Below are 21,619 nucleotides of genomic sequence, written 5' to 3'. Positions count from 1 at the left end.
GCAGGTTACCCCCATGTTTCTGTTAAGGGCAGTAACTGCCGCTCCCTGCAGGTTACCCCCGCGTTTCTGTTAAGGGTAGTAACTGCCGCTCCGTGCAGGTTATCCCCATGTTTCTGTTAAGGGCAGTAACTGCCGCTCCCTGCAGTTTACCCCCATGTTTCTGTTAAGGGCAGTAACTGCCGCTCCCTGCAGGTTACCCCCATGTTTCTGTTAAGGGCAGTAACTGCTGCTCCCTGCAGGTTACCCCCATGTTTCTGTTAAGGGCAGTAACTGCTGCTCCCTGCAGGTTACCCCCATGTTTCTGTTAAGGGCAGTAACTGCCGCTCCGTGCAGGTTACCTCCATGTTTCTGTTAAGGGCAGTAACTGCCGCTCCCTGCAGGTTACCCCCATGTTTCTGTTAAGGGCAGTAACTGCCGCTCCCTGCAGGTTACCCCCATGTTTCTGTTAAGGGCAGTAACTGCTGCTCCCTGCAGGTTACCCCCGCGTTTCTGTTAAGGGCAGTAACTGCCGCTCCGTGCAGGTTACCTCCATGTTTCTGTTAAGGGCAGTAACTGCCGCTCCCTGCAGGTTACCCCCATGTTTCTGTTAAGGGCAGTAACTGCCGCTCCCTGCAGGTTACCCCCATGTTTCTGTTAAGGGTAGTAACTGCCGCTCCCTGCAGGTTACCCCCATGTTTCTGTTAAGGGCAGTAACTGCCGCTCCCTGCAGGTTACCCCCATGTTTCTGTTAAGGGCAGTAACTGCCGCTCCCTGCAGGTTACCCCCATGTTTCTGTTAAGGGCAGTAATTGCCGCTCCCTGCAGGTTACCCCCATGTTTCTGTTAAGGGCAGTAACTGCCGCTCCCTGCAGGTTACCCCCATGTTTCTGTTAAGGGCAGTAACTGCCGCTCCGTGCAGGTTACCTCCATGTTTCTGTTAAGGGCAGTAACTGCTGCTCCGTGCAGGTTAACCCAAGCCCCATGTTAAGGGTTGAAATATTAGTAATCAAAACCAAGCAACTGTTAAGCCTATAAGAAAATTACTGCTAGCAACATTGTTCTGGGGTGAGCAGCCTTCCCGGTAGATCATACAGTGTTGCTTGAATGTGCTTTGATTTTGGCCTTAGAAGCAGTCCTGAGATGTTTCTCTAATGTTTGTGTATCAGTACCCTGGACCATAAAGTCAGGACTCAGCTTTGGTTGTCTGAATCCAATTCCCTTCCCCACCCACCATCAAAGCAGAGAGCACTGCTGCAGATGCATGAAAATCATGTAAGCTATTTGGTTAAGGGTAGTAATCGCCATGCCTTTTGTTGGACTATCAGCTGCCGCTCTGTGCATCCACAGTGTTTATCCCAGGCCTTTTTGAATTCGTTTACTGTTTTTGTCTTCACCACCTCCTCCGTAAGGGCGTTCCAGGCATCCGACACCCTCTCCGGGAAGAAATATTTCCTGATGTTGGTTCTAAGTCATCTAGTGTTGCCAGCTAGCTCCTGATTTTCAGGACAGGCTGATCCAGTCCTGGTTTTGCTCCGTTGCCTGTGTGGAGTTGTAGTCGTGGTTTTCTGGGGAAATCCAATAAGAAGCCAGAACTATAAGTCCATGCCAGCAGTGGGAGTGAAACAAGGACTGGATGAACGTGTCCTGAAAATCTGGCATCCATTGGCAACCCTAAAGTCATCCCCCCTGAAGTTTCAGTCATGACCCCTATTTCCTCGGGAAAAAGGTTTGAGGAGCTGCAGCATTAAAAGCATTGGGGAATGTGAAGCTCTGTATCACACCTGAGCGGTTTTAGTGATGCCTGCTCCTTGAACCTTTTCCAGAGGTTATGTGAGAGATGTAGATTTCCCTTGTACTAAGCCGGATCCATCTCTCTCCCCCTGTGTCTCATCGGGTTTCTTACAGCAGGATAACTGCTGATTCTCAGTCACAAAGCTTCATTACAGTTCCTTATACCTGCCTGTCCCTACACAGCAATGCTCTGATTGCATGGGTCCTGCATGGAGCAGTGTTACAGCCCTGGAGACCACATGGGTAAAGTAGAAACACAAACGTCAACAAGAATGGGGAGCCTGAGGTTTTGCAAAAGTTTCAGCAAGCTCGGTGGCTGTGGGGATTATTACAGAACTTGGGAAGACCTAGCAGGGGGGCCTGGTTGTTGGATTAAGTGTCGGTCATGTAAGAATCAAAGTTGATGGCAACACTTAAGTGGCCTACCAGCAGAGCAGAGGAGGCTGTAGAGCAGGGGTGGCCAACTCCAGGCCTCAAGAGCCACAAACCGGCCTGCTTTTCAGGCTCTCCACAATGAATACGCAGTGAGTTGAAACGGTCACTCTTCTTCTCCATTTATGCCTGTAAGTTCGTGCATGTTCCTCTCTTCCCACGTCTCTCCTGCCTTTCCCCTGCAGGTATGTGAACACTCTCCTGAAGCTTATCCCTCAAGTGCTGGGGCTTCAGGACCAGCTCCGCCAAGCAGTGCAGAGTGGGGATATGGAGATGTCGCATGGCATCTGCCGCATCGCTGTGGCACTGGGAGAAAACCATTCTCGGTGAGTGTTTGAGACCGGGCCAATGCACCTATGCTGAGGCAGCATGTCAGGACGGGGGCAAACAGTTCCAGCCTGGCTTATGAAAAGGCAGCAGGACAAACATTGCAACATCTCTTATTTTAAGATGCTGATTGGAAAAAGAAGCTATACAGAAAGTACACTCTAGTAGAATATCTCCCTTCGGTCACAGACAAACCCTTAGCAAGTACAGAATAAGTGACCACACACTACAAATAGAAGTGTGCAGGCAGAAACTGAACTTCTGCAGAAAGAGAAATGTATTTCCTCCTGTACTGTGCAAAATACAAAGAAATCAGAGGTGTGCATTTCCCAAAACTAACAGAGCAAATCAAACCCTATCCACAGAAGAATGCGTAGGAAAAACTATTTATGATCCTGGGGGAAAGAGGAGAAAGAGAGCAGCCAGAGTAGCAAATCTGTGGGGTCCTACCTCCAGACCAGAAATGTAATCTGACCTGGGACAGTTCGGACCAGCACCAGAACCTGGCACTTGTCGTTTATATACCCTATAATTTTATCTCTGGTATTACTACTTTATATTTTAAATTACTTTGGAGGTAATTTTTTTAACATTGCGCATACAAAAGTCAGCAAATTTACGCATAAGTTACACTTGTTTTCAAAGTGGACTTGGGTGCAAAAGTCCGCTTTGCAAATAATTCTACAGATCTGCCCACACAAGTTATACCTTAGTAAAATAGTTGCACAATTTCATGAAACTGTGTGCCCAACTCCAGGAATGGCTTAGCTGAGTTTAGGTAAACTTACATGCAGACATGCTTTACACCACATGTTAGGCAGGCAGTTTTGTAAAAGATAATTTCTGCATGTAAAATACAGTTTTGCCCACTGAAGTCTCTTTGAAAATTACCCTACCTATATAATATATTGGCAAAACAGAAAATTGTCGTACCAGTAAAATAATGCAAAGTAAATTGGGTAGACTAGATGGGCCATATGGTTCTTATTTGCTTAATGAAAATATTGATATAAGCATCTCTGAGACTTGGTAGAAGGAGGATACAAGGCTACAAATTATCGACATAACAGGGCAGATAAAACTGGTGGAAGGGTTAACTCTAGGTTAGAGATGGATATTTCAAGCAGGATAATAGTTCTGCAGAAACAAACGGCATTATGGAATCCTTATGATGTAACTGGGAAGACTCCAGTAGCGGTATACCACCACCTGCCTGGCAAAGAGATTAAAAAGGATAATGAAATTGGCAGCACAGTAATAGTGGGAGATTTCAATTAACCAAGAACTGATTGGGTAAATGTCACATCAGGGATCTACTTAATGTTTTGGGTACTTGCCAGGTACTTGTGGCCTGGATTGGCCACTGTTGGAAACAGGATGCTGGGCTTGATGGACCCTCGGTCTGACCCAGCATGGCAGGTTCTTAGGACATGCTAGGGAGGTAAATTTTCTAGATACAGCAGCTGGTCATGGAAGCAGCAAGAAGGGGAACTACTTTAGATCTATTTCTCAGTAGAAAAACATTTTGATGCAAAGGATAAATGTAGTGGATCCACTTGCCAATAGTGATCATATTGTAATTAAATTTGACATAATTGCTGGAGGGGGATACTAAAACTACTGCAGTAACATTTGAGTTTAAAAAGAGAGACTATGATAACATAAGGAAATTAGAAAAAATAAAATGTTGCCAATGGCTAAATGTTTGCCTGAAATATGGACATTAATAACATCTTGGAAGCTCAGATAAAATGTATTCCATGTATTAAAAAAAGGTCAAAGGAAAACCAAGCGCCTGCCAGCATGGTTTAATGGTGAGGTGGAAGAGGCAATTTAAAGCCACATGGGCATCTTTAATAACATGGAAAGTAGACCCAAGTGAAGAAAATAGGGAAGTGCATAAAACCTTGCAAGTTAGATGTAAAACAGTAATAGGCTAAGAGAGAATTTGAAAAGATGCTTAGTATTTATTTATTTAAAAACTTTTCTATACCGTTGCTAAGTTAAATACCGTCGCAACGGTTTACAAGTAGGCACATATTTAATGTAGGTAAAAGTGTACTATAGCACATTCTAACAGGTGCCGTCAAAGGTTCGGTTACAATATATCATTAGACATAGTCATTTAGCGAAGTAGTTCATGACCAATTGTACCAAGGTACTTACACGGATAGTTTTATTACACATAGTATTATAGTTATGGTTTATTGTGGTGGGGAGTTCATAGACTAATCTACTGTATAGACTTAAGGGACTGTATGTCTGTGCCTTTCTGTCTTTTCCTGAAATATTTCTCTCTTCTCCTGTCTCTTTGTAAAATGCTGGTTTAAAAAGCCATGTTTTTAGGTTTTTCTTGAATGTCTTGAGACATTCAAAAGGAAAATGAGTTTCTTACCTGATAATTTTCGTTCCTGTAGTACCAAGGATCAGTCCAGGACACCTGGGTTGTGACTCCGCACCAGTAGATGGAGACAGACTAAAACTTGTGGGCGGAGCATATATGCCCCTGTGCCAGTCACAGCCCCTCAGTCATACGTAATGTCAAAGTAGACAAAAGCCAAAAGGCAACCATGACTAACCATACAAACTTGGTAGGGAAACGAAAGAAATCCAACACCCCTACAGGAACCAGACTCCCAAACCGGGAGAGCGAATCAACAAGGGTCAGCGTAGTGAAAGAAAACAATAAAGAGCGGACTCTCCATTACTATAGCGCAGCACTGTGGGCGGGATCCTGGACTGATCCTTGGTACTACAGGAACGAAAATTATCAGGTAAGAAACTAATTTTCCTTTCCCTGTACGTACCAGGATCAGTCCAGGACACCTGGGATGTACCAGAGCTAACTTACCGAGGGTCGGAAGCAGAGAGTCCCGCTCGGAGTACCCTCTCTCCAAAACCCCCAGCTTCAGGAGCCTGAACATCCAACCGGTAATGTGTAATGAAGGTATGCAACGACTTCCAGGTAGCCGCCCTGCAAATCTCTTGAGGCGACACCTGAGAAGATTCCGCCCAAGACGCAGCGTGAGACCGCGTCGAATGAGTCCGAAGACCCACCGGCGGCGATTTTCCACGCAGAAGATACGCAGAACCAATGGCTTTCTTGAGCCAACGGGCAATTGTCGTGCGGGACGCCGCAGCACCTTTCTTTGGACCCGAAGTCAACACAAACAGATGATCCGTCACCCGAAACGGATTAGTAACCTCTAGATAGCGAAGAAGGGACCTCCGCATATCTAGTTTTCTCAAGTCTTTCGTTTTCGGGTCTGAAGACTCCCCAACCATGAAAGCGGGAAGTTCAATCGACTGATTCAAATGGAACGACGACACGACCTTAGGAAGGAAGGAGGGAACCGTCCGCAAGGAAACCCCTGAATCGGAGATGCGCAAGAAGGGCTCCCTACAGGACAACGCCTGTAATTCTGAAACACGACGGGCCGATGCAATCGCCACCAGGAATACGGTCTTCAACGTGAGATCCTTGAGCGTAGAACGTTTCAGGGGCTCAAACGGCACTGAGCATAAGGCTGAGAGTACCCAGTTGAGGTTCCAAGACGGGCAAGGGGGCCGCAACGGAGGACGGACGGAGGTGCTTAGCTCCCCTAAGAAAGCGGGAGATATCTGGGTGGAGAGCCAGAGAGACTCCCCGGACCTTACCTCGCAAACACCCAAGCGCCGCCACTTGGACCCGAAGGGAATTGCACGCTAAACCTTTGGCGAGCCCCGCCTGGAGAAACGCCAAAATATCAGAAATAGAAGCGGAAGTGGGATTCAGACCCCGCTCCACGCACCATTCCTCAAAAACTACCCAGACCCGAACATAAGCCAGGGAAGTAGACTGTTTTCGGGATCTCAGCAACGTAGTAACGACCGCATCCGAGTAGCCTTTTCTTTTCAACCGGTACCTCTCAAAAGCCATGCCGCGAGACAGAAGTGATCCGCATCCTCCAAACAGACGGGGCCGGCACCACCATGATCACGTGGGACGGGTGCAATTCTATGCGCTGCAGAATTTTGCCGATCATGGGCCACGGTGGGAACACATACAGAAGCACATCTGTCGGCCAGGGAAGCACCAACGCGTCGACTCCCTCTGCGCCCCTTTCGCGACGTCGACTGTAAAATCTCGGAGCCTTTGCGCTGTGCCACGTGGCCATCAGATCCATGTGGGGCGTTCCCCAAGTCTTGCAGATGAAGAGAAACGCCTCGTCCGCCAGCTCCCACTCTCCGGGATCCAGACGGGGATGGCTGAGAAAATCCGCCTGGACGTTGTCGACTCCTGCAATGTGGGACGCAGCGAGATGGCTGAGATGCCGCTCTGCCCAGAGCATCAAGAGCCGCGCCTCCTCCGCCACTAGAGGACTTCTTGTCCCGCCCTGGCGATTGATGTAAGCCACGGTGGTAGCGTTGTCCGACAATACCTGGACCGCCTGTCCGCGTACTAGAGGTAGAAAAGCATGCAGCGCCAGACGGACCGCTCTGGTCTCCAGCCGGTTGATAGACCACCGGGTCTGCGAATCTGACCACAGACCCTGAACCGACTGCCCTTGGCACACTGCCCCCCAGCCGGAAAGACTGGCATCCGTGGTCACCACCGTCCAGTCGGGCACCAGAAGGGACACTCCACAGGAGAGATGCTTGGAATCCAGCCACCAGCTCAGGCTGGCTCGCGCCTGACCCTCGAGAGGGAGAGGTAGATAAAAAACCTCGGAAACCGGTTTCCAGCGGGAAAGCAATGAGGACTGCAGCGGTCGTAGATGAGCGAACGCCCAAGGGACTAACGCCAGAGTGGACGCCATAGACCCCAGAACCGTCAGGTAATCGCAGACTCGTGGCCGGTGTAGCGACAGAAGACGTAGCACCTGAGACTGCAGTTTGCATATCCGTTCCTGAGAGAGAATCACTTTGCCTCGCTTCGTGTCGAAAAGGGCTCCAAGATACTCCAAGGACTGAGAAGATTCGAGATGACTCTTGTTGTAGTTGACCACCCAGCCCAGGGACTGCAAGAGCTGTAACACCCTGGTCACCGCCTGCCGACACAGACTCTGAGACTTCGCTCGGATTAGCCAATCGTCTAGGTAAGGGTGAACCAGCAGGCCTTCCCGCCGCAACTGCGCCGCCACGACCACCATCACTTTCGTGAATGTCCGAGGCGCTGTCGCCAGGCCGAACGGGAGCGCCCGGAACTGGAAGTGCCTGCGCAGAATGCAAACCGCAGGAACCGCTGAAACGCTGGATGGATGCCCACATGAAGGAATGCTTCTGTGAGGTCTAGGGACGCCAGGAATTCGCCGGGGCGCACTGACGCACAGAGACCCGCATTCGCCTGAAGGACTTGAGCCCAGCGCAGACTAGCCCGCATAGCAAAATTCGTGCACATGGCGGCCCGCACTCCTAGGGCAGAGACCTCGAAAATCTTTTTGAGTTGAACCTCCAACTTCCGGTCTTGAATATCCCGGAGGGCTGTCGCTCCCGTGACCGGGATGGTAGACCTCTTCGTGACAGCGGACACCGCCGAATCCACTTTTGGGAGCCGGAGGAGCTCCAGCGCGTCCTCCGGCAAAGGGTAAAGCTTGTCCATGGCCTTGCTGTCCTTCAAACCCAACTCCGGAGTATCCCATTCCTTGAAGAGGATATCCGTGGACGAAAAAGGAAAAGCAACCGCCGGCCCTGTGAGCCCGAGCAGGACAGGATCCATATTTGCCTCCTGGCGGACCCCCACCGGAGGGGCATCAATCCCCAGCTCCTGGAGAATGGCCGGGATAAGTGGCGACAGCTCCTCCCTACGGAACAAACGCACCACCTTGGGGTCATCCCCATCGACGGCCTGTGCTCCTTTCCCCGTAGCGAGCTGCGCGGAGCCATCTGACGCTGCCTTCCCGGCCCCCGTGTCCGCCTCGGCGGATTCTTCGGACTCCGAGTCCTGCGGCACCCCTCGCGGAAGCCGCTTGCTCCGGCCCGCGGCCTGGGCGACCTTCGCCGTCCTCCTAGCCGGCTTTTTCTTCGGCGGGGACCGGTGGACCCGAGCGCGCGAGGCGTCCCCCCGATTGCGCTTGCTTCGCCTATATCGGAGCACCTTGTGCAGCAAAAGCACCAAATCCTCTGAGAGCTCGCCCGAATCCGAAGAATCGATTTCCGAAGTCCCCCGGGACCGGGGCCCCTCCGAGGGGGCCTCCCCCGCCGCACCCCGCTGCGGGGAGAGCTCAGGGGGCAAAACCGAGGCCTCCACCGTTTCGCGTGAGACTACCCGGCCGGTGGACAAAATGGCCGCCACTCCCGCGGAAACCGGGAAAGAATCAGGAGGCCTGTCAGGGGCCCCTCCCCCCTGCGACGGCGATCGTGCCACCCGGGAACGGGTCCCCCGAGGTGCCCCCGATGATCCCTCGTCTCCCGGGACGCAGGCCGAGCCGCAGGCCGTCCCGGGAGAGGCGCGCGCGTGCCGAGCCGCAGGCCCTGCACTGCGAGCTGCGCGGCATGGAGAAAATCACGGGAAACCAAAGGACGCGCCGAAAAGCACTGAGGGGCGCTGAGGAAAAAGAAAAAAAATCACCGCGGCAAAATCGGCGACCTCCCCCCTGCCGACGACGCCCCCCCCCCCCCCCCCCCCCGAGCGGGACGGAGCGCAACGCCAGGCAACGGAGAGCCGACAGAAACAAAAGTCAAAACACTTTTTTTTTTTTTTTTTTAACAGAAAAAAACGCTGTCCCTGGTACTGAAAAAGCCCTCTGTCCTGCAGGGGTGAGTGAACCGGGCTCCCTGGTGTCACCCCTGACGCTGCTACTAGTCCAGCCGGGTCCTCAACCCTAGCAGCGGCCTCAACCTGGGGAGGGTAGTCCCCTCAGGACCTCTCAACTCCCCAGGGAGGCAGGGCAACCGGGACTAAAATTAACCAAATTAAACAAAAAACCCAATTTGCAGAAAAAAACCAAATAGTCCTAATAGAAAATAAAACCCAAAAAACGAACCTGACTAACAACCAGAATCAGGCCCGACAGGGCTGTGACCGGACCTGCACCACCTACTGGAGACAGAGTAAGACTGAGGGGCTGTGACTGGCACAGGGGCATATATGGCTCCGCCCACAAGTTTTAGTCTGTCTCCATCTACTGGTGCGGAGTCACAACCCAGGTGTCCTGGACTGATCCTGGTACGTACAGGGAATGTACTTTTTCAAGTACATTTGAAGCAAAAAGCCAGTAAGTGAGTTGTTTGGACTCCTAGCTGATTAACAAGAAAAGGGAGTGATTTATTTGCCTCAGTCTTTGGTAAGGGAAGATGTTGGGTGCAGTCTTTGCTGGTGATGATTCTGAGCAACTGAAGCAGATCATTATGAAACTGGAAGATGTAATAGATCAAACTGACAATCTAAAAAGCAGAGAATCACCAAGACCAGAAGGTATTCACTTCAGAGTTCTGAAGGAGCTTAAACATGAAACTGCAACCCTGGTGGTAATCTCTAACCTACCTTTAAAACAGCCAGTGTCATTCCAATTAAAAAAAAACAAACCCCACGGGTGAACCAGTAAACTATAGACCAGTGAGCTTGATGTCTGTGCTGGGCACAATGGTCGAAGCTATTCTTAAAAACAAAATTGCTCACCATATAGATAGACATCGCTTAATGAGAAAGGGTCAACGTGCTTTGATAAGGAAAGACTTACCATTATTAAGTCTATTAGATTTTTCAGAAATGTAAATAAACATGTCGGTAAAAGTGAGCCAGTCGATATACATCTGACGAAGGGGACTCTGTCTCAATAAATTGGTTAATCTATAAGGTACCACCTGCCTCTCTTTTCTGCACCAGACTAACACTGCTATCTCTCTGAAGATCTGAACCAGTTGTTCAAATGTATTTGGGTTTTCAGAAGGCATTTGAAAAGGTCCCTGATGAGAATCCTCAGGAAATTAAAAAGTTTTATTGTGGATTGGTGAATGGTTAAGGCAGGAATTGGAGAGTAGAAGTACACGATCAGTTTTCCAATGGGCATAATTCAGTAGTGGAGTGTCCCAGATAACTCGACTGTATCTGACGGGCCACAAAAGTCAGAGTATACATTTAAAAAATTAAGGCCTAGATTCATCAAAAAGCTATAAATATAGTGAAATTAGCACCTGCGACTTAAAAAAAAAAAAAAAAAGGGGGGGACGACGACACATGGTTAGAGTAATTTCCCTGCTCCCACATCGCATAGAAACTTCCACAAGCTGCGATAAATGTATCGCCCCCGTGCTGATTAATCCACCGCAGGCGCATTACCAACCACTTGCATAGGTGTCCATATGTCACACTCCTGTTTATATCACTGTAAGAGGGGCACTTTAACTCAGGGTGGGGTTTGGGGGGGCAGTTTTACATACACAGTCAGCAGGACGAACAGCAGAGTTGACATCACTGAAGATTTTCTGTCATTTGGAGCGATGAAAGGTAAAAGAGAAGTTGATTTGTACAATGACCTCTTCTATTTCCTTGTCCTCCCTGTGCATCCTTCCGTCAGCTGCGGACCGGCTGACTCTCTCACGGGGCTTTTTGCTTTGAATGAACTTGTTTTTAGTTTTTCTCTCTGGCCTTTCTTACTTCTGTTCTACATCTACGTTCTCGCCTGTTTTCCTCATTTGCGTCTCCTTTTAGCTCACTCTTAAACCACGCTAGCAGTCGTTTGGTCTTCCTTTAACCTTTTATAATGCATGGAATACATTTTATCTAGGCTTCTAAAATTGATATTTTTAAACAATATCCACGCCTCTTTAACCTTTCTAACTGCTCCCTTTTTTCCTCATTTTGTCAGTTATATACTATTGCAGTAGCTTTACTTAATGTCTTCCGTCCACTGATTGTCAGATTTGATTGCATTATAATTGTTGTTGCTTAGCGGCCCCACCACAGTATTTCATTTTCATTTATTATTGTTACTGACCCCCCTGTTAAGCAAGATATCCGAGCGGTGGTACAGTTGTAAGTACATAAAATTCAACAAGTAAATTCCAAATTGGTAGCAGTAACCCCTTGCAGCAGGTTTTGCGTTTCCCTGAGCACCCGATTGTAAAGTAACTGTGCTAGGACTGACTGCTCCATGATGCGGTCATTTATGATATCTAAAAAACGTAACCTCTCTAGGATGTCCCGATGAGACATTGACCCAGTCGTTACCGGGGTAATTGAAATCTCTCCTTTTTTTTAATTGTATTTGCCTTTTTAATTTCTGATAACATTTCACAGTCTTTCTCCATTTTGGCCAGGTGGCTGGTAGTGGACACCCACCGCTATACTCTTACCCATCACACATGGAATGCATTTTGCTTTCTGCGGGATTTTTATTATGCTTGACTATACCATCTTTTACATATAGTGCCAGTCCACCAATCTGATCTGCTCTGTCATATTAATATTATTTAGGCCCTGGCATCAGTATCCCATTGGTTATCCTCCCATCACATCTCTGAAATACCTATAATGTCTTTATCCTCATATAATGCAGTACAGTCTAACTTACCAATCTTATTAAACAGACATTTTAAAGTAATACTTTTCTTTTTCTTTCATTTCTCTTTGTATTTACAACCTGCTTAATATCATTCACATCTGCATGCTCTTTATCTATATCCATCTGGGCTTTGTCAGCCTTAACCATAACCTCTCTACTGAGATATACTAACTTCCCTGTTTGGCAAATATCCTTGGAAGATACCTCCCTCTGAACTGTGCACTTCTCCCATGGTCTAGTTTAAAAGCTGCTCTATCTCCTTTTTAAATGATAGCACCAGCAGCCTGGTTTCCATCCTTGTTAAGGTGGAGCCCATCCTGTCAGAAGAGGCTCCCCCTTCCCTAGAAAATATAACCCAGGTTCTAACTAATCTAAAGCCCCTTTTCCCTGGATCATTGAGACTCTGGAGCTCTGCCTGCCTCTGGGATCATTGCACGTACAAGGAACAGGGAGCACTTCTGAGAATGCAACCCTGCAGGTTCTGGATTTCAGTTTCCTCCCTAAGAGACCAAATTTATCCTCCAGAACTTCCTTCTTCCTGTGTCATTGGTATCCACATGTACCATGACAGTGGCTCCTCCCCAGCACGTCTTATCTAGGTGGCACATGATGTCCGCTACCTTCGCACCAGGCAGGCAAGTTACCAAGTAATCCCCAAGCCCACCAGTTACCCAGCTATCTAAATGCCTAATGATTGAATCATCTCCTGCAGCAGAGTTCTAACCCTTCCCTCCTGGGCACAGACCCCTGGAGAGACATCCTCCGTGCAAGAGAAGTCTGCACCATCAGCTGGAACTATAGGGTCACTTCCTGCCAGACCCCTGGAGAGACATCCTCCGTGCAAGAGAAGTCTGCACCATCAGCTGGAACTATAGGGTCACTTCCTGCCAGACCCCTGGAGAGACATCCTCCGTGCACGAGAAGTCTGCATCATCAGCTGGAACTATAGGGTCGCTTCCTGCCAGACCCCTGGAGAGACATCCTCCGTGCACGAGAAGTCTGCACCATCAGCTGGAACTATAGGGTCACTTCCTGCCAGACCCCTGGAGAGACATCCTCCGTGCAAGAGAAGTCTGCACCATCAGCTGGAACTATAGGGTCACTTCCTGCCAGACCCCTGGAGAGACATCCTCCGTGCACGAGAAGTCTGCATCATCAGCTGGAACTATAGGGTCACTTCCTGCCAGACCCCTGGAGAGACATCCTCCGTGCAAGAGAAGTCTGCATCATCAGCTGGAACTATGGGGTCACTTCCTGCCAGACCCCTGGAGAGACATCCTCCGTGCAAGAGAAGTCTGCATCATCAGCTGGAACTATAGGGTCACTTCCTGCCAGACCCCTGGAGAGACATCCTCCGTGCACGAGAAGTCTGCACCATCAGCTGGAACTATGGGGTCACTTCCTGCCAGACCCCTGGAGAGACATCCTCCGTGCACGAGAAGTCTGCATCATCAGCTGGAACTATAGGGTCACTTCCTGCCAGACCCCTGGAGAGACATCCTCCGTGCAAGAGAAGTCTGCACCATCAGCTGGAACTATAGGGTCGCTTCCTGCCAGACCCCTGGAGAGACATCCTCCGTGCAAGAGAAGTCTGCACCATCAGCTGGAACTATAGGGTCGCTTCCTGCCAGACCCCTGGAGAGACATCCTCCGTGCAAGAGAAGTCTGCACCATCAGCTGGAACTATAGGGTCGCTTCCTGCCAGACCCCTGGAGAGACATCCTCCGTGCACGAGAAGTCTGCACCATCAGCTGGAACTATAGGGTCACTTCCTGCCAGACCCCTGGAGAGACATCCTCCGTGCAAGAGAAGTCTGCATCATCAGCTGGAACTATGGGGTCACTTCCTGCCAGACCCCTGGAGAGACATCCTCCGTGCAAGAGAAGTCTGCATCATCAGCTGGAACTATAGGGTCACTTCCTGCCAGACCCCTGGAGAGACATCCTCCGTGCACGAGAAGTCTGCACCATCAGCTGGAACTATAGGGTCACTTCCTGCCAGACCCCTGGAGAGACATCCTCCGTGCAAGAGAAGTCTGCATCATCAGCTGGAACTATAGGGTCACTTCCTGCCAGACCCCTGGAGAGACATCCTCCGTGCAAGAGAAGTCTGCATCATCAGCTGGAACTATAGGGTCACTTCCTGCCAGACCCCTGGAGAGACATCCTCCGTGCACGAGAAGTCTGCATCATCAGCTGGAACTATAGGGTCACTTCCTGCCAGACCCCTGGAGAGACATCCTCCGTGCACGAGAAGTCTGCATCATCAGCTGGAACTATAGGGTCACTTCCTGCCAGACCCCTGGAGAGACATCCTCCGTGCACGAGAAGTCTGCATCATCAGCTGGAACTATGGGGTCACTTCCTGCCAGACTCCTGGAGAGACATCCTCCGTGCACGAGAAGTCTGCATCATCAGCTGGAACTATGGGGTCACTTCCTGCCAGACCCCTGGAGAGACATCCTCCGTGCACGAGAAGTCTGCATCATCAGCTGGAACTATAGGGTCACTTCCTGCCAGACCCCTGGAGAGACATCCTCCGTGCAAGAGAAGTCTGCATCATCAGCTGGAACTATAGGGTCACTTCCTGCCAGACCCCTGGAGAGACATCCTCCGTGCAAGAGAAGTCTGCACCATCAGCTGGAACTATGGGGTCACTTCCTGCCAGACCCCTGGAGAGACATCCTCCGTGCAAGAGAAGTCTGCATCATCAGCTGGAACTATAGGGTCACTTCCTGCCAGACCCCTGGAGAGACATCCTCCGTGCACGAGAAGTCTGCATCATCAGCTGGAACTATAGGGTCACTTCCTGCCAGACCCCTGGAGAGACATCCTCCGTGCACGAGAAGTCTGCATCATCAGCTGGAACTGTAGGGTCACTTCCTGCCAGACCCCTGGAGAGACATCCTCCGTGCACGAGAAGTCTGCATCATCAGCTGGAACTATGGGGTCACTTCCTGCCAGACCCCTGGAGAGACATCCTCCGTGCACGAGAAGTCTGCATCATCAGCTGGAACTATGGGGTCACTACCTGCCAGACCCCTGGAGAGACATCCTCCGTGCACGAGAAGTCTGCACCATCAGCTGGAACTATAGGGTCACTTCCTGCCAGACCCCTGGAGAGACATCCTCCGTGCACGAGAAGTCTGCATCATCAGCTGGAACTATAGGGTCACTTCCTGCCAGACCCCTGGAGAGACATCCTCCGTGCACGAGAAGTCTGCATCATCAGCTGGAACTATAGGGTCACTTCCTGCCAGACCCCTGGAGAGACATCCTCCGTGCAAGAGAAGTCTGCATCATCAGCTGGAACTATAGGGTCACTTCCTGCCAGACCCCTGGAGAGACATCCTCCGTGCACGAGAAGTCTGCATCATCAGCTGGAACTATAGGGTCACTTCCTGCCAGACCCCTGGAGAGACATCCTCCGTGCAAGAGAAGTCTGCATCATCAGCTGGAACTATAGGGTCACTTCCTGCCAGACCCCTGGAGAGACATCCTCCGTGCAAGAGAAGTCTGCATCATCAGCTGGAACTATAGGGTCACTTCCTGCCAGACCCCTGGAGAGACATCCTCCGTGCACGAGAAGTCTGCATCATCAGCTGGAACTATGGGGTCACTACCTGCCAGACCCCTGGAGAGACATCCTCCGTGCAAGAGAAGTCTGCATCATCAGCTGGAACTATAGGGTCACTTCCTGCCAGACCCCTGGAGAGACATCCTCCGTGCAAGAGAAGTCTGCACCATCAGCTGGAACTATAGGGTCACTTCCTGCCAGACCCCTGGAGAGACATCCTCCGTGCACGAGAAGTCTGCATCATCAGCTGGAACTATGGGGTCACTTCCTGCCAGACCCCTGGAGAGACATCCTCCGTGCAAGAGAAGTCTGCATCATCAGCTGGAACTATAGGGTCACTTCCTGCCAGACCCCTGGAGAGACATCCTCCGTGCAAGAGAAGTCTGCATCATCAGCTGGAACTATAGGGTCACTTCCTGCCAGACCCCTGGAGAGACATCCTCCGTGCGAGAGAAGTCTGCACCATCAGCTGGAACTATAGGGTCACTTCCTGCCAGACCCCTGGAGAGACATCCTCCGTGCAAGAGAAGTCTGCATCATCAGCTGGAACTATAGGGTCACTTCCTGCCAGACCCCTGGAGAGACATCCTCCGTGCACGAGAAGTCTGCATCATCAGCTGGAACTATGGGGTCACTTCCTGCCAGACCCCTGGAGAGACATCCTCCGTGCAAGAGAAGTCTGCACCATCAGCTGGAACTATAGGGTCACTTCCTGCCAGACCCCTGGAGAGACATCCTCCGTGCAAGAGAAGTCTGCATCATCAGCTGGAACTATAGGGTCACTTCCTGCCAGGTGACCGTGCTGGTGCTGGAGCTGGGACCACTCTACGATGTCCCTGAAGGTCTGCTCTGTATACCTCTTTGTCTGCCTCAGCTCCTCTAGGCTTGCCACTCTGGCCTCCAGAGATCGGACTCGTTCTGTGCACCGGGCACACAGATAGATAATCCTGCATGCAAAAAAGTGCGTGAGCCCCCATCTCGCTCTTGGGCTTCTGACTGTATCTTAATTTTGTCGAGTTGCTAAAGTTTTAAAAGCTGATTACGGCGTGGTATGTCTTCATGTAAGAGTTTTTAATTTTGACTAGGGTTTTTAAATATTAAGTGTCTTTTAAATCTAAGGTTTTAAATATGATTATTGTGAGGTCCATATTCAGCCACTGTGTGACTCGGCTAGTTTAACGGATTAACTTATCTGCCTAACTCAGTCTATACATTCAGTGGTTTATCTGCCTACCTTTAGGAAAAGTATACGGATCGGCCAGAGTTAACTGTGTAAGTTATCAGAGTTAGCCAGAGAATGTATCCGGCTACTTTAAAGTTAGCCGGATAGGTTTATCTGCCTACCTTTAGGAAAGTTAACTGTTTAAGTTATCTTGCCAACTCTGAATATCAGATAGAGCCAGAGAATGTATCCGGCTAGCTCTGCTCTTCTCAGTTATGCCTCTGATTTATCCAGCCAGATGTTTTCATTGGACAAAGTTATCGGACGGGAATACAGTGGATAAGTGCGTACGGACCTCTATGTGACTGTTTAGCTTTGTGAATGACCAAGAGCAGGACTAAAATTAGGTACTAAAATCGGGGTTAATTGTATGTAGTTCTAATCACTAATTGACACTTATTTGTTTTCATTAATAGAACCCATAATATGCACTGTTTTACAAACTCCAGACCAGATTGGTTCGCACAATTTTTCAACAGGAGCTCAGTCCTCTCTCTCCCCACCCAGCCCACAACAGAGTAGTGAAGTTACATGCGAGGCTTCACACTCCTAAAACCAGAAAGAAAGTGACTCGGGATAATGTTTCATACGGCACCCAAGACAGAGTAAAAGACGTCAGTGTTTCCCCATGCAATGTACATTCAAAGCAGCTACAGATGGAACTTCAACCTTCCTCCGGTTAGCGGCTATTTCACATCGAGCAACTTCTTCCGGGGAAGTAGAAACAGTGAAAAAAAACTCTTAGGCTCTAATAGTATCTTGATACCCAGCATTTTATCTACTATGCCAGGTACCATATATTGCTAAAGGGTTGAAGCTTCCCGCACACCACCAAATATGCCAGAGCAACGAGCGGCCCCACACGTTCTCCAACAAGTGACCGGGATGCCATTTACTTGGAGTGAGGCACAGAATGATAGCATTTTCTGTAATCATTACTGATGCAGAATAACTGACTCTTATTTTGAAGATGGTTCCTCCTAATGGGTGGGGGGGGGGTGATCTACGTTTATTTATTTCAAAGTTATAGACCTCATGTCAGCGTTTCTAGGCAGTTTACAAGCATTCATCCATAATTTATCAAATAAAGCATCAAATCAGTAAAACATATAAAACAGAAACTCAAAACAAGTTAATTCTTCAAGAAAATAATAAAAACAATAAAATAGATTAAAAACGTAACAAATACCATAAAAAACCTACAATTTAATATATCTTGTCTTAAAGACCATTCAATCATAGGCTCTCGTCTTCTGTCAGATTAAACGCCTGTTGGAAATTTGCTGACTAGGGTGGGAGGGAATGAATGTAAGCAGTACTGCCATCTCCTCGGATCAGGTAACTCGCCGCTCCACAGAGTTCATGCAGAGCTTGTTTGACCTAGGAGTCCTTGTTGCCGCACATTGAAATCCTCAGCTCAGTGTGCGATGGCGGTCGAAAACGCAAATAGAATGTGTGAATAAGAATAAAATGGAATCGCACTGCCTTTGTATCGTTGCACCACACCTGTCATGTTGCCCCATCTCAAGACAGACAGACACAGCAGAACTAGAAAAGGTGCAGAGCAGGGAGACAAAAACGATAAAGGGAAAGGAACGGCCGCCCTGTGATGAGGCAACGCAGTAAAAAAGAGACGGCTGAGAGGGGACATGAGAGAAGCTTATAAAATCACGAGTGGGACGGAACGGATAAATACAGGACGGTTATTCACCCTTCCATGAAACTGACGACCTTTTTCACTCAGCGCACTGTCCAGCCGTGGAACCTGTTGCCAGAGGACGTGGTCAAGGCGACGAGCGTAGCGGGGTTTAGAGAGAGATTCAGACGAGTTCCACACTATTAGCCAGAGAGTCTAAAGAAAGCTGTTGCTACCCTTGGGAAGGAGTAATAAGAAATAGATTCACTTGGGGCCTGCCACTGTTAGAAGCAGGGTGCCCTCTTATGTTCATATTCTGTTTCATGTTATTCCATAATCAGAAGCAAGGCAGGATCTCTTGCAGAAGTGAATGCAGCTGTGGAAAACAGAGGGCTCTGGACAAGCAGACCTGTCCGGGACGAGTGAGGAGCTGTGCACCCTTAGCCAAGGAATCTCTAAGAGGCAGTGGAAGGTGTGGAATGACTTATTCAGAGGGCCATAAGTGGTGGCCATCCAGTGAGTCACGGTGAAGGTCTTGCAAGATTGTTCTAATGAGAGATGGATGGGAGGGAGCAAGGAAGAAAGCTATGCTTAATGGATACCTGCATAGAGAGGCATAACAAGAAGCCGCATAGTAAAATTAAAAAGTGCGCTTTTGTTATCTCTGGTTCCATCACAGTTTGCAGTAGCTGGAGAACACTGCCATTGACATTAAGCTACGTGTTCATGTTATAAAGATATGACTCTTGGTTTTCTATCCTAGGGCACTTCTGGACCAGGTGGAGCACTGGCAGAGTTTCCTAGCACTAGTCAATATGATCATGTTTTGCACGGGCATCCCAGGGCACTATCCTGTCAACGAAACCACCAGCTCCCTCACACTGACGTTCTGGTACACGCTACAGGTGAGTTCACCTGAAACTGCATCCTATCCCCATTTCTGATCACAGGATAGGGCACTGCTGGTATGGGAGTAGCGATGGTATTTGGGGAGGGTCAGGGGTTAGGTAGTGCTTTCTGCAGGGGTGGGGATGGGACTGGTGACGGGGGCAAGGCCATGGAAGTTGGGATGAGGCCAAGAAACAAGACTAGTTACTGGGTTGAAAGTGCTGCTAGCGTTTTGCTGATACGGACTGGCATGGTTCTGGTTTCAGGGGCTGGGCAGTGCAGACGGCATGGGGGTGGGGATGTCGTAAGGAGTTAGGGTGGCAGTGGTGCTCAGGACAGGGACAGTACTAGATTTTGTAACACAGAGTCCAGAAATCTCCTTGCCTCTTGAGATGCAAGTTGGCAGAATCCAGCTTTGCTTAGCAACAGATCTGACTGGGCTGAAAACCTTTTATCTGTCTGTTAGCATGGCTGCAGAATAATTGTGACTTTGCATTGCACTGTAATGTGCCACGAATACCCAGTGTCCTGGGGGTCCAGGCTCAGCCATCCTTTGCAGGGACGGAGATGCTGGCAGCTACCAATTTGCTTCATAGACCTGAGCAAGGAGAGAAGAGAGCCTGCTGCAGTCCCACCTCAGAGCTGCGGGCACTCTCCGGAGACAGCACTAGGAACTACTGGAAGAATAGGACTTTGGTGACTGAGCTCACCCTATTCAGCACGGCTTTAGTCTGTCACCATTGAGAAAGGGACCTGTGTCAGGCATTCCCAGCTGAGCGGCAGCAGCAGAGGACTAGAGGAGAAGGTTATATCAGGGCTGGGAGTGGTGCCCTCAGGTGGCTGAGAGAGAGCGAGCGTGCAACCCAGAAGCAGCAGGGAATTCTGATCCTAAAATTGTCTTTAATGAGGAGCTGGGTTGTTTTGCTCTCCCCAGGACGATATCCTGTCTTTTGAGGCAGAGAAGCAAGCAGTTTACCTTCAGGTGTACCGGCCGGTATATTTCCAGCTGGTGGATGTGCTGCTCCACAAAGCCCAGTTCCCATCTGATGAGGAGTATGGATCTTGGTCTTCAGATGAGAAAGAGCAGTTCCGTATATACAGGTACCAGTTCTGCTTACAGCGACACGAGAGAGAGAGAGAGAGGGGGCTGTGACCCAGGGAAGCCAGGGTCCATATCCTGCTGATAGCCGGACAGTTCCTGCACTATTCCATACCACAGCTTACTGAATCGGAGGGTAAAACATCCTGATAAAAACAACAATACCGCAGCTTAGGTACCCGGTGCAGATTGGTGGCCGCCACCGTGTTAAAGGACCCAAGTTGCCAGAATATGTGCTCTCCCAAGGGTCTCCAGGGACCACCTGTCCCAACACCCCCATGCCTCCTTGAGGTGTCATCCGAAGTCAAAAATAAAGCAAAAAAGAATCACTAATTCCCTGTACGTACCGGATCAGGCCAGACTCCTGGGTTCATTCATCCGTGCCAGCAGGCGGAGACAGAGAAAGTAAAACTGCCGCTGCTTCATATATCCTGATGCCCCCTGCATTTCCTCAGTATTTCTCTGTCTCCAGCAGTGCAGGACTGATGCTTGAACCCTGCAGTTGGTCCAGTATTTTTTTTGGGGGGGGGGGTGTTTATTTCTTAATTCTAAGTTTATTTTATTTGTTTTAAATCTTTTCTATACTGTCATTAGGACGGGTACCGTCACAACGGTTTACAGTGAGGCACATAAAAGTAGTGATACAAAAATCTGTCAGTTTACACAGGTGCCATAAGGCTCGGTAACATAGTTTGTAATCAATATTAATTGTTAAATGTGATAAATCATGTCCAGGTCTCTCTCTATCAGATTTGAGTACAACACTGGCTTTATATTTGTAACTTATCCTTTAGTGGTGATTCCTGCAGTGTGTGTGGATGTTCAATATTTCGTACCTTGCACTTCCCCAGGTTCTGTTCTCCCTTCTCTTTTTGAAAAGCTTCTTTAAAGAGCCAGGTTTTTAAACTTTTTCTAAAGGTTTTGCTGTCTCTTTGAAATCTTGGGCATGGAGTTCCATAGTACGGGTCCTGCCAGGGATAGTGCCCTTTCTCTTACTTGTGTTAGTCTTGCTGTTTTGACTGATGCTGCTTTGTCTGACCTTAGGTTTTTGTTAGGGACGTGTACACGAAGGGCTGTGTTCAGCCAGTCTGCTTTTTCGTTATGTATTAATTTATGTATGGTGCATAGTGTTTTGTATTGTATTCTTTGTTCAATGGGAAGCCAGTGTAATTCAGCCAGTGTTTC

General features: G+C 49.2%; 1 protein-coding gene across 1 annotated transcript in view; it reads left to right on the top strand.

Moving 5' to 3' along the window:
• The window catches only part of IPO13 (importin 13), a gene marked incomplete in the record, with an annotated part of 134,215 nt that overhangs the window by 28,311 nt on the left and 84,285 nt on the right, over positions 1 to 21,619 (top strand). Inside the window, 3 exon segments of the mRNA XM_029618753.1 lie at positions 2,387 to 2,527; positions 19,211 to 19,352; positions 20,270 to 20,436. Of these exon segments, the coding sequence (XP_029474613.1) occupies positions 2,387 to 2,527; positions 19,211 to 19,352; positions 20,270 to 20,436 (450 nt within the window).

The sequence above is a fragment of the Rhinatrema bivittatum genome, chromosome 10 (genome assembly GCF_901001135.1).
Source record: "Rhinatrema bivittatum chromosome 10, aRhiBiv1.1, whole genome shotgun sequence".
NCBI lineage: Eukaryota > Metazoa > Chordata > Amphibia > Gymnophiona > Rhinatrematidae > Rhinatrema > Rhinatrema bivittatum.
Note: the sequence above shows the minus strand (reverse complement) of the source record. Positions and strands in the feature narration are given on the sequence as shown.